The sequence below is a fragment of the Dermacentor silvarum genome, chromosome 1 (genome assembly GCF_013339745.2).
Source record: "Dermacentor silvarum isolate Dsil-2018 chromosome 1, BIME_Dsil_1.4, whole genome shotgun sequence".
NCBI lineage: Eukaryota > Metazoa > Arthropoda > Arachnida > Ixodida > Ixodidae > Dermacentor > Dermacentor silvarum.
This window is the reverse complement of record NC_051154.1, coordinates 190768913-190781472: the sequence shown is the minus strand read 5'-3', so window position 1 is coordinate 190781472 and position 12560 is coordinate 190768913. Positions and strand designations below refer to the sequence as shown.

Here is a 12560-nt window from a genome sequence, read left to right as displayed (position 1 = left end):
TTCTGTGCAAGCATGATGTCGCTGTTGTTGATGTATAAGGGCGACCGTCACGGCGGCACAGACATTTTGTTACGACGGGTATTGCAAAAAAATATTGCCGTAGCCGAATATGAAAATGTATACACAAATAAAATTGCAAATAAAGATGGCTATATTTGGCTACGAAATATTTTGCACTTTTTGCACTTTTGAACTTCTCTAGCTTTTAGCTACGCCGCCACGTCGGACCTGGCAACACTGAGATGAAGTAGCCCTCGGTGGTGTAACATAGGTAGTACAAAAGTGTGTGGGTAGTACAGTCACCCTTGCACTGATGTGCACGCCTTTGTTGTCAAATGCATGGACATGAAACCAACTGACAATGAATCAGAGGAAATCATCTGGAAAGTAATTTTAATTTAAACGCAGAAATGAGGAGGTAAAGAGAAATGAAAGTGGATGAAAAAACTACTTGCTACAGTTGGGAGCTGAACCCACATCTTTTTTATTAGGCGTGCTACGCTCTAACCATTGAGCTGCCATGGCGGCTGTTCTTATCATTTATCCCAAACAGCTTAATTTTTCCCATAGGTGCTTGGCAAATCCCCTGCAAAGCTTTAATCCATTCCAACTTTTAGTTTTTACATGGCTACTGTTTTAGGTTATCAGTGATTTATGAGACGTGTTCCAATTTGTGCAAATCAAATAATTTTCATGTAAATCTGCCATTATTACACATCTTTGTAACTTCTCTGATGTGTTCTACAATGTGTGGGGATGCGCGACTCTCACGCGTCTCCTGTGGTCCAGCTTCACCGCGTGGCTGGGCGCCGGAGGCGGTCGTAGTGGTTGCGGCGCGTTGCGAGAGATGGCGCGAGTGTCGCGATGCTAACGCCACCGAACGGCGGGGTGACTTAGGAGAAAAAGGTCGAAGGCGCTCTCTCTTTTGGTTGGGATCAGTCAGCGGCGCGGACATCCCGTGCGTGCGCCGATCCACGCTTCGCAAGACGTCTCGCATGGCTCCGAGCGGGGCACCAGTATGGACTAACACGGATCGTTCGAACGTGCCACCGTTCGCGTGACCGCACACGTGAATGACTAGGCGATGGTGTCACAGCATGGGGCGAACATATTCGCTCGCTATCGGGTAGCGGTGAGTCGGACTTCCTTGATTTGTCGCGCGCCCATGTGAATGTTCTATTGGTAGTAATTCGGCTCGTGTGCATTGGTGTATGAAAGGCGCAATAAATGCCCTTGTGATTGTTTGCACCACTGTGTTGTCGTTCCTTTGTCCCAAGAGCATATGTGAGACCCCACAAATGCACCCACGCCATTCCTTCAATGTTTAATTCTGATCAGACTTTTAGTTCCCACAACAATTCTTTCAAAACATCCCTATGAGTGTTATCAGCTATTAATGAGACTGATATCTCAATTTAATGAAACTCGCCATAGTGGAGGGCTCAAGAATAATTTTAACCCCCTGGCGTCCTTTAACGTGCACCCAATTCTTGGTACACAAGCATATTTGCATTCCACCACCATTGTAATTCAGATGCGGTGGCCAGGAATTAGATCTGACCTTGCACTCGGTAGCAAGGTGCTGTAGCTACTACATCAGGTTTTAATTCCTTGCGATTCCCACAACAAACCAAATCTTCATAGCTTCCAATGTAGATGATACCCAGTTTCTAATGTATGTTGACAAAATTTCCTCAAAATTTGACTTAGTTCACTTGCAATTGTTGTGAATATTTATTGTTCATGCTTTCGCCAGATGCACAGAATGATTCTAGCAGTATGAACACCTTCACTGTAAAAACACACCTAAGAACTTTGGTACCCAAATACGAAAAACTAACTGGATGTGCCAAAGACTTTTGGAAAACCTTGTCTTATATATGAAATTGTATGGTATATGCCGAGTTTACTAAAAAATGTTTATTTATGAGTGACGGCTGTGGTCATATTTCACTGCTGTCTCTGCCAGAATGAATAAGCACCAACTAGTCTGAATTCTCACCTTCTTATCAGCACTTAGTGACTCCTCACGGGTGAAAGGGAGGTCATACCAGCGTGATCGCGTCAGCACCAGCGGATGGGAGCGCCCAAATAGCTCCACTGTTGAAGGTGCCCGCTGCACATCCTGTGATCCCACCAGCACTCGCACACCCACCATGACCAAGGTGGGATCAGTGTTCGTGATCTCGAGTGTTAAACCACCAGGCTTAGTGCAGGCCACGTACATGCCTGTTGTGTTCAGCCGGTGCTTCACCTGCACGAAAGCCCCCATTTAATTCATGACTTTCAGTGTTTCAGGACACAAAAAAAAAAAAAAAAAAAACCAATGCGTAGAGCTAAGCCCTACTACTATTGAACCATCCAACGGGTGGTCTTGCCAAGTTAGTGGACTTCCTTTATGCAAACTTGCTTTTGCTCATTTCACACATTCCAGGCAAGGCAATCACATTAGGTTGCTTACCCAACCTGCTCATGTGCATGCAATGCCATTCCTTGTCACTGACACTCATGACCAAACATATACGCTTCGTATTGATAGACAAAATCCTCTAATGAGATGTTACTAAGTAAGGTCAGGTTGAAAATCAGTGCTGTCTAGTGTCTGGACAGGTCCAGCTGCCACGTGACAGAGGCTGTGAGCCAAGTCTTTTGCAAATTTCTTGCTAGCTTTGTGAACAAACATTATTTTGAAATATTCAAGCCTGCTAGGGAAAATGTTATTGCTACTGTGTGATATGCACAGGCCGAGAAAGGTTGCATTCAACAAGCTCCAACTTTTTTAAATTAAAAAATCACGAGGTTTCGAAACTTATCATCCTCTCATGGCATAAACAAAGCCGTATGATAGACTTCTGACTGGCACATGCTGGCTGCAAGCAGAGTCTTCTAGCCATATAAAATATGAATTAGTAAGAAGATATCACATTTTACTGGCTTTCCACATGAATTTCAGGCCTGCTTCTCTTGTTGGAACGTCCATGCTCAAGTGAATAAATTGTTCGGTACAGTGGGTCATTTCCTTAACAAGGTGTCTAACATAAGTTAAAGTAGTCAAGTGGTTCTTTGTTAAGTTGCTGGATGAAGCAACTTATTGCAACAAAGACAAGTCTCCTTGTCAGACTCTCCTTGTCAGAATGCCGATTCCAGAGACATCCCTTGTTCGACAACGGTTGATCACTTCTTGCATCTTCTTTTGTACCTGTCTTTTTATTTTCATTGCATCTTTAACCCTCGAACACTGGTAGTCGTGAATTTGCGACATACCAAATAAACAAAGCCTGTGCTCGGGAATATATTTTCTGGCTCAAGTGCCAAATTCAATTCGAACAAAATAGTTACAAATAGTGGTATAAAAAGCTAAACAAGTTGTGAATACCGTATTTCCAGGCTATAAGCCGCAGCTTTGTATAAGTCGCACCCCCCTCAAAACGGCAGTTTTTCCGAAAAAAAAAAAAAAAGAAACGTATATAAGTTGCACCGGTGTACAAGACGTACCTGTTCGTTCGGTAAGCGATTTTAAAAAAATTAGTAACGTTTCACTCAGTGAACGTGGGTCACATGCAAGCGTATGTGTGCCATTCCTATATAATTGCGATAGCAACGATATGGACACTCCAGGCGCATTTCTGCCGTTGTGGTCGACGCAGTGTTCCGTATAAAGTCCAAGGGCGATAACATCGTCCCTGTGCTCCGTATGCTGTATGTGCGAGTGAAAGTGTGTGATAGTGAGCCGAATTGCGCACAAGGGAGGAAACCGGGAAGGAAGCGTGGAGGGAAGGGGCAGCTTCTACTCTGGTAGCAACTGCGTAGTTTGCAGAGCAGCGCGCCATATCTCGAAAGCAATGTGCGGATGCGACGACTTCGGGGTCGGTCGACTCGCGGTCGGCCTGCCACCACTTGCATTGCTGCTCCGTCCTTCTCACATGGGGCTCGGCAACTCAATCACGAGAAGAACCTGGTACCTCGATAGCGCGCACAGAACCCATAGCAATTAAGTGGCAGAGGAGGTCAACCCAGCGCGCTTCGCATGGCCATAACGTACATAAGTCGCACCATTCTATAAGACGCATAGCCGAAAAATTCAGCAGACGACCGCGACTTATAACCGAAAAATACGGTACTTAATTTCTTGAAAAAAAAAAAAAAAGCTGGATTTGCTTAATGTAAATTAAGGGCAATGATATGGCAGAGGAGCTAGAGTGGCTGGACTGAGTATGCGAAAGAAATATTTACTAAATCCAACAATACATTTACAGTTAAACCTCGTTAATACGTACCCGCTTAATGTGTAATTTCGGTTTAAATGTAGTCGCGAAGATTCCCCCACCCAGCCCCCATTGAACCCCATGTATTGGCTGACCTCTTAAGCAGTAGTCACTCATTGCCCACCAAACGGTTAGTGCGTACTATTTTTCTTCCTTGTTCTACACAGGCACAAAAACGGCAAAATCTCATGTGCAAAGACGTTCGATTCTTGAGTTGCGAAGCCCGGACAACAGTAACCAGAGGTAGTGAACTTAAAACATGGCCACCATGACGTATTTCCTACTCATACAGCTGTTGCTTATTGCAGCGCACAAAAGCATGACCTTCGAGATTAGCTCCCAGTAACGCAGAGATGCTGCCGGTAGGGGGGTGCGAATTCGTTGTTGCCATCGAATCCAATTCAAGTAGTAACCGTGCAGAAGCACATTTTATTGTCAAGCGCATTTCTGCGTCACCGTGGATGTCACTTTGAGGTTTCGTATGAAGTACAAACACGGCAACATCGTCGCCGCACGCCGTACACTGTATGTGTGAGTGAAAGCTTGTGAGGGTGTAAGGCGGGACGGAAGCGCGCTTCTGTCGCGTGCGAGGCACGGCGAGCCAGGCGAGAAAGAGAGAAGTTTACTTTGGCGGCGGCGGCCGTATCTTGAAAGCGATCTGCGACGTGGAAAAAGTATGTGCTCGCGCGGGCCTCATCTTCAAAGTGATCTGCAGACAAAGTGCAACTAGTGCTGGTAGCTTCGTATTTGCTGTGCTTTCGACGCCTAGTTCGCGTTGAATAGAGAGACGGCACACTCGCTGCTCCTGCCGCGCCTCCTCACTCCAGCGTTCCGAGAGCGAATTTCCACGGTCATCGAGCGAGACGCGTTCCATGTTTACCTGTGCATGCGTTACATCGAGCTTGTTAATTTAGTTAGTAAGCGGGGCCTCCTGGATAAACTGGCTAGCGGGCTTATCGAGTTCGAAGATGCCGTCCATGCTGTGATGACGGCATCTTTTTTTTTTGCAATATTTTGCTGCCTACCTGCAAATAAAGCCTGTCCGAGTCCGTGTGTTTGAGAGCATTGTGACTTAGTTCTTTTCTGGCCGGTAAATAGCCGCTAAACTGGCACTGTTGGTTAATTCGTACATTGTTTAGTGCGTACCTAAACATCGTTCCCAGCCAACTACGTATTAACAAGGTTTGACTGTAGTACCATGGAAGTGGTATCACATTACACAGGTTAAAAAAATGAAGCATGAAATTTCGCTTAGATAGGATACAAAATTTGAAGAAAAGACAGCATTCATGGAAATCACTGCCCCTTCAAAGGTATTGTCATCTATAGTACACAAAAAAAAAATGCAGCGGCAAGGTGCAACATGAGACACTAACAGCACATGGAAATTATTGTTTCTCTGATTAAATTTGCAGCCACAAAAAATAACCTTGCACTTGGCCACGCAACGCGCAAGCTGGGCGATCGTAGCCCAGCATTTTCCTGAAGTGCGCGCGAACATTTAATCTTATTACTCTTGATGATAATTTCCTTTTGCGTGTCTTGAGCTTACGGCCGTCACTGCACGTTGTATAGCGCAGCTTGCAACCCTGACACCGCGTTCCAGGAGATCCGCTCCATGAACGCATCTCTCTCTCTCTGTCTCATAGAGCGCAAAACCTCTTCACCTCGCAGAGCACGAGCGTACGAACGCGCCAGCTGTGGACGAAGACGACGATGCTCGAATGCAATCATATGGTTCGCATAAATGCATGTTCTGCAAGCGTGGCTAATAGCCTAGTGGTTACGACGCTCGCTTTGGGACCGGGGGTATGCGGGTTGGAATCCCACCTTGGCAAGAAAGTTTATTTTATTTTCTTTCTTGGTAGTTTCTTGATACGCACCACAAATTATGGCTGGCTTAAACAACTTCCCTGTTAAATTTTTTTTTTAAATTCTCAACAGTGAATTCCGAACAAAACTACAGGCAAACAACAGCCCATATAATTTCTTTTGCATGCACTCACCTGAAGAAATTTCTACAACAGTTATGTGTATATAGTACTTACCTCACCCCTGACTTCTACTTGACACAATAAGTGTGTGCAATGAATGTGTGTCTACAGCATCAAGACTGACATGTCACTAAGTGTGCTGCACTGCATGCACACATGGGCCTCTTGAAGTTATGTAGGGCTCTCCACACGGAAGTTATCTGTTCATTTAGCACAGTTAGGCTTAGTTTTTCGGTCACTCATTAATGGCCTGAAAGAAAACAAGTTGCAAGGTTTCTATTGTAAGACAGAGACACTATGTATGTACTCAATTATTGCTGTGCCTGTAGCATTTTGCAGGATGCCATTCACCAAGTGGTGACATGATGACTGGTGGCAAGATGCACTGCACTGCTGGATACTGCTAATTTGTGTGTCACATGCTGCTGCAGCAGCCATGATACAGTAAAAGCTCGTTAATTCGACCCTCGTTAATTCGGAAAATCGGTTAATTCGGACATGTCCTTTGGTCCTGGCAGGCGTTTGCATTATTTAATGCAATGAAACTCTCGTTAATTCGGACGTATTTGGCTGCACATTGGTTAATTCAGACAACTCTCGGTGCTCGGCGAGCGCGGAGCGCCGCAAATGTGCGACGCAAACAAGCCATAACTAGAGTGCACTCTACCATAACGGCGTTAGCGTCCACCGAAACGAAGCGACGGAGTTCGCATCGCCACAGCCATCAGTGGAAATCGTACGGGAATGACAGCAACGCCAGAACGCTTCATGCCTATTTGAGCCTTTAAAGCTTTTATTGCGTTTGCCAGCGCGCATAGTGCCGCGTTGGCCGAGTGCCTTCAAAACTGCGTAGTCGCAATCCGTGATCGCATTGATAGCGGCCGCGGTTTCAACCGCAGCGGTTGCGGCAAAAAGTAGTTTCGTTTTGACTCGGTACGCACGTCGGCTGCGTGCCTTCATAACTCGGTAGTAGTCGCCATGCATGATCGCGTCGATATCGACAGCGGTTTCGTCCGCAGTTGCAGCAAACGGTAGTTTCGGTTTGACTCTGCGTGCGTCGGCCGGGCGCCTTCAGAACCGCAAGGTTGCCGTGCATGATCGCGTTAACAGCGGCCGCGGTTGAGCCAAAAAGTTTCGTTTTTCCTCAGTACAAAGCTGTCGAGGATGAAGAGAGAGAGATTGTGGTTGTGAAGAGGAAGAGGCGCACCGTCTATATCGCGATGGGTGGCGACCCGGCGACATAGGCGAAAAAATAAACGGGATGTGCGCGCGCTAGTGAAAAGCACGTCTCAGATGACGCGCGCCGCGGCCGCGATGTGAAGGAAGTCGTGAGATGACGAGAATTGCAGCTTCTGCATTGTGTTCATGCAAAATAGAAACAGAATTTGCTGATTCATACTGCAAATAAGAGCGTGTTGACGTAGGAAGCATTTGTTTATTGTTTTCTTGATACCCTCGATAATTCGACATTCGGTTAATTCGGACATTTTTTTCGGTCCCGTGAAATCCGAATTAACGAGCTTTTACTGTAGTGTGCTGCATAAAAAATGTTCACATTACAAACGAAAAAGAAAACGTCCACCATAATTAACCTAAACATTGTTGCAATGCCACGAGTTTTGAGGTACATTATGGTGTGGCCACATGTGGTTCTTGGAGGCTGTGCTGGCATTCTAATACATTAGCAATTCTAAAATTGAATATAAATTATTTCGCCAGTCGGCTCTATACCATTTGAAATCAAAATTTCTGTGCAGTATATCAGTTGCCGCTGCAAGTTCAGCGAAAGGAGGAAAGTGGCATTCCAGATTGTACCACACACTAGTTTTCCTCCTCACCCAAGTATGTGCCACTGAGAGTGCAAGTGCTGCATAAGGAAAGCTCCACTACAGCTGTCCAGCATGCACACGCTAGTGCACAATTTTAAGACATTCACCTGTTGTGCATTGTAGATCTGAAGCAGGTCATTCCCACCAAATTCCACATCCTGAATGGATGTGCAGTGTTCAAAGAAGTCCACAGGAAAGGACACTGGCACTGTGCTTGGTCCCACCCGGCCTCGTATTGACTTTTTTCTTCTGGATGGACGAGGTGCTGCACTACTGACTCCAGCTGCCCCTGAGGGGGGGCCAGAAATTGCTGTCCCTGCCAGCCCCACAATGGTTGCAGGCTGGAATGCTGGGGTCAGCCAGTAGCCTGTCTGTTCCTGTAAAGCATGCCTCAGATTTGTTTTGGTCCAAGTTTTTTGGTATGCAGAGAAGCAAGCTTACAAATGTGAAGAGTACAGAATGGTCTAGTAATCAACACTTTATGAAATATGTAATAAAAAAATTAATTGTAAAGGTGGTTTTCATTAAAAGTGAATATTAAAACATTGACCTATGACAAACATCACAGACACACCATGTAGGTGAAGTTACTGGCCCAGGCAGTAATGGCCCACTTTGCTACAAATTACAGACAAGCGTAATGCATCTTATAAGCCATTTTATTTTTCTCTTGGTAAAGTATTTCAGTTATATTAGTTTTATTACCAGCTAGGTATTCTTTTTAGGAGTGGTGAGGGGTACTGGTGCATATGGGATGGACACAGCGCACTGCAGTAGGCACCGAATCTCCGAAGGCCCTTGGCATCACTACTGAATATGGGTTTACCCGGGCTCCCTTCTCCAGGGTTCAATGGGCGATGACCAGCACTGCCAGGATTTCGCGACGCTTGTGTGCTCACAGTTCATGAAGCCCCTGCTCAGTAACTATGCATCAGTAGTAACTGGCACGAGTGACATTCACAAAGACTTCAAACCATTGTCATAAAAATATTTAAAGTTATAAGTCAAACAGTGCAGGCAACACGGGCGTTAAGACAACCGCGGTTCTCCTGATTCACGTCGAGCCATATACCCCCTATAGCAACAAGAAATTATCATCAACAAACTTGTATACAATTATGATGACGAAGAAGTACAAAACTTCAAAGGAAAGGAGACACCGCTATAGTGGTATGAAACCAGGGGCCTCCTCTATATTGACGAAATGCAAGCACGAGCAGCAATGGCTAGCATGGGTCACCCTTTGTACTTTGCGCAGTAGTTCCTAATTCCATAAAAAGTTCACAGAAGGGAAGTGAAAGAAGAGAAGTGGTATATATAGCTGCCCTCACCATGTCACAGCTCACAAAGCAACGGCAAATCAGCAGTGAAGTGAAAGTATGGCACAAAAAGCTGTTCACTGTAGTTTTGCACATCTACTCAATTTTTTTAACAGCGCCACACATCTCCCATAGTTATGAACTTACAGTTATGACCACCTTGTGTTTACACATTTATATACCTCTACAGTTTACCGCATCAACGCAAGAAATGCTTGAGAACTGTTATTTATGTTGGCGGACAGCAGCATAACTTGCAGTATAATGTGTGGCAATCCTCCGGTCCCATGAACGCCGCACGCGCAGCGAACATCGCATCAGGCGCATGCGCGCCAGGGAGAGTTGGGAGAGGGGAAACTTTCCTTCCGCGGGCAAGTGCTATCAGTGCCACCAGGTGGGTCACGTGAGATCTTTCCGACATCGCCCGGGTCTCTTTGGTCCCCAGCAAGCGGCGATAGCGGAAGTCTCTGCAGCCGCTCCCGTTTTCCCGTACGTGGTTAGTGAACCGCGTTCTTGCTGCGGCAAACGCCGTGGCCACCCGTATTCCCTAGTTGGTAAGTGGGAAGCTCTTCTTTACCTAGTGTATTATTCTCTTCGAGGGAACCCTCAGCGATGTCAACTATAGCTAGCTGGCCTGCTCGAAGTGTTAGTTGCAGTGGTAGTAAATGCTTTCTAAGTGTACACGTGGCTGTTGTCTATTGTTTCCTCGAGCTTGTACCGGACCGCGGTTGATGGGCAGGCATGCGCCAACCGTGGGACTCGGTGTGTCGAGGCAGAGGGCCCATTGGCATCCCCCCTTATCCCGACAAATGCCAGTGAGAACGTCACCAAGCCGGCTGAATATTTAGTGTCTTTCTCTTCAGAAAACAGGCCTTTAGTGAACAGAGCTCAGCTAGCAAGGAAGTGCTGACCAGAAGTGCACGAAGTGAAGAACGTCGCGGATCGACCTTGTATAAGGCATTATTGCTGGTATGTAACCAGCATGTCAGCACTACAGTCACACAATTTTATTTCGTAATTACTATGAGGAGGGAAGCACTTTTATATTGTATATAAAAATGAATAAACACATGTTCCAAAGCTTAAATGTAAACGGCTCAGATGAGTGGGGCATCTGCCGAGGATCGTACAATGTGAAGATTCTAAAATGGTTAATGTACGCCAATCGCTCATCATGACCTGCCCGACTGGAAAAAAAAAAAAAAGAAAGAACACTATGTACGTCCTTATCAAAAGCACCACAATCACTCTTATTTTGTTGATACATTTTTGTGTCTAAATGGAGATAAAGGAGCGTGACGAGCGCATAGTACGACATCGCAAACTCAAATCGCACGCCAGTGACTCCTACATAAAGGCAGAAGTTCCAACGGCGGCCGCTTTTTATTGCTTTGCTAATTATTCAGCAAGAAGTGTGCTGCTTCTCTTTTATTCATCCACATGCTTTATTTCTGTCAGCACCGAGCACCAAAAATGTTAGAAGTGTGCTCAAGATAACCCTATGTAAGTGGTGCCACCGCAATAGTTCAAACGTCAGCTGCTTCCCATTGGTTCGCCGATCCGGCAGGCACAGAAGTGTACATAGGAGGCTATGTTTCGGGCAAAGCAGTACAGTGTGCTGCGGCCGTGGCCTCCGATCTTGGAGGCAATCACGGCAGCACACTAGCACAAAGTTCACCGTGCGCACACCATCTCGGAAGCTACAGGGGCGACACTCACTCTAGCACAGTTCTCCATGCGGAACTGCGTTCACTAGGTTAGGTACACTATTTGGATGACTTGGCCCGATTTGAACCAACAGCTGCTCAAGCGTTGCTATCGATATTCACGCGGCCTGAGTCGGCAATAATGCAGTATGACATGCCACTGCCCTGCAAAGTTGCAAAGAGTCGGTGTTTACGGTTCGTTGACAGTTCGTTTACATTGTTGCTGATAATGGTTCGCAATGGCATTCTGCCTTTCGAACTTCGCATTTTTTCGCCCGAAGCGCGATAATAAACGTAACTTCTGTGGGAATCCTCGGGTCCCATAACAGCCGCACGGGCAGCGAACGTCGCGTGAAGCGCATGCGTGCCAGGGAGAGTTGGGAGAGGGGAAACTTTCCTTCCGCGGGCGGCGCGCGGGAATCGCAAGCGCTATCAGCGCCACTGGGTGGGTCACGTGAGATCCCGCAGATATCGCCCGGGTCTCTTTGGTCTCCAGCAAGCGGCGACGGCGGAAGTCTCCGCCGTCGCTCCCGTATTCCCGCACGTGGTTAGTCAACCACGTTCTTGCCGCAGCAAACGCCGCAGCCGTCCGTATTCCCCCAGTTGGTAAGTCGGAAGCCCTTCTTTACCTAGTGTATTATTCTCTTCGAGGGAACCCTCAGCGATGTCAACTATAGCTAGCTGGCCTGCTCGAAGTGTTAGTTGCAGTCGTAATAAATGCTTTCCGAGTGTACACGTGGTTGTCGTCTATTGTTTCCTCGAGCTTGTACCGGACCGCGGTTGATGCGCAGGCATGCGCCAACCGCAGAGGGCCGTTGGCATCCCTTCCTTATCCCGACACTTCATAGCTATTGGTGCGCGTGTACCCAATGCCGCAGCCGCAATGGCAGCATCTTCGCAAAATGCCGGCATGCTGCATTACTTTCCGCTTCCAGGCAACTAGAACGTTTCGCTATCGTAAGCAGAATTCACTCGTCTCCCACTGATCGTAAAATATATCCCAAGCTCTTGAAAAAATGCTGGCAGGTGCGGTCATGGTTTCCAAATGGCAGGTGATCAGAACCGGCCAGACGCTGTTTCGAAGGGGCTATGATGCCGCATTTCTTTCTTTAGATGTCTTCAACGTAAACTTGCAGTTAAATGAGGAAGAGTGCTGGGAACAAAAATGAAGGTACTGAAAAACCTACTTTCGGACCAAAGTGGTGTCGAATCGTAACTGCCAACACCAGCTAGTGTCATTTTTTTGCATTTTGAAGGACGAGTCCACATATAACAAACTACTGATACCAGAACCACTTTTTTGCAGAACTCTCGAGTTCGTTATAAACGGGTTCAACTGTAGTAGCTTTTGCACATGATGTCTCAATCCCGAGGCATGGGAACTAACCAACGCAGGTAACAGTGCAGACAGTTCAAGAGAGCTGCGTTGTGTGTGAGCGCAAGTGGC

At 46.5% G+C, this 12560-nt stretch overlaps 1 protein-coding gene across 4 annotated transcripts in view; it reads right to left on the bottom strand.

Annotated features, from left to right (window-relative positions):
- The window catches only part of LOC119436549 (E3 ubiquitin-protein ligase UBR4-like), a 465665-nt gene that overhangs the window by 202705 nt on the left and 250400 nt on the right, over positions 1-12560 (bottom strand). For all 4 annotated transcript variants that reach the window (XM_037703422.2, XM_037703424.2, XM_037703425.2 and 1 more), the window contains 2 exons: positions 8196-8465; positions 2003-2254 (listed from right to left, as the gene is read on the bottom strand). In XM_037703422.2, the coding sequence (XP_037559350.1) occupies positions 2003-2254; positions 8196-8465 (522 nt within the window). The remainder of the gene's footprint in view (positions 1-2002; positions 2255-8195; positions 8466-12560) is intronic.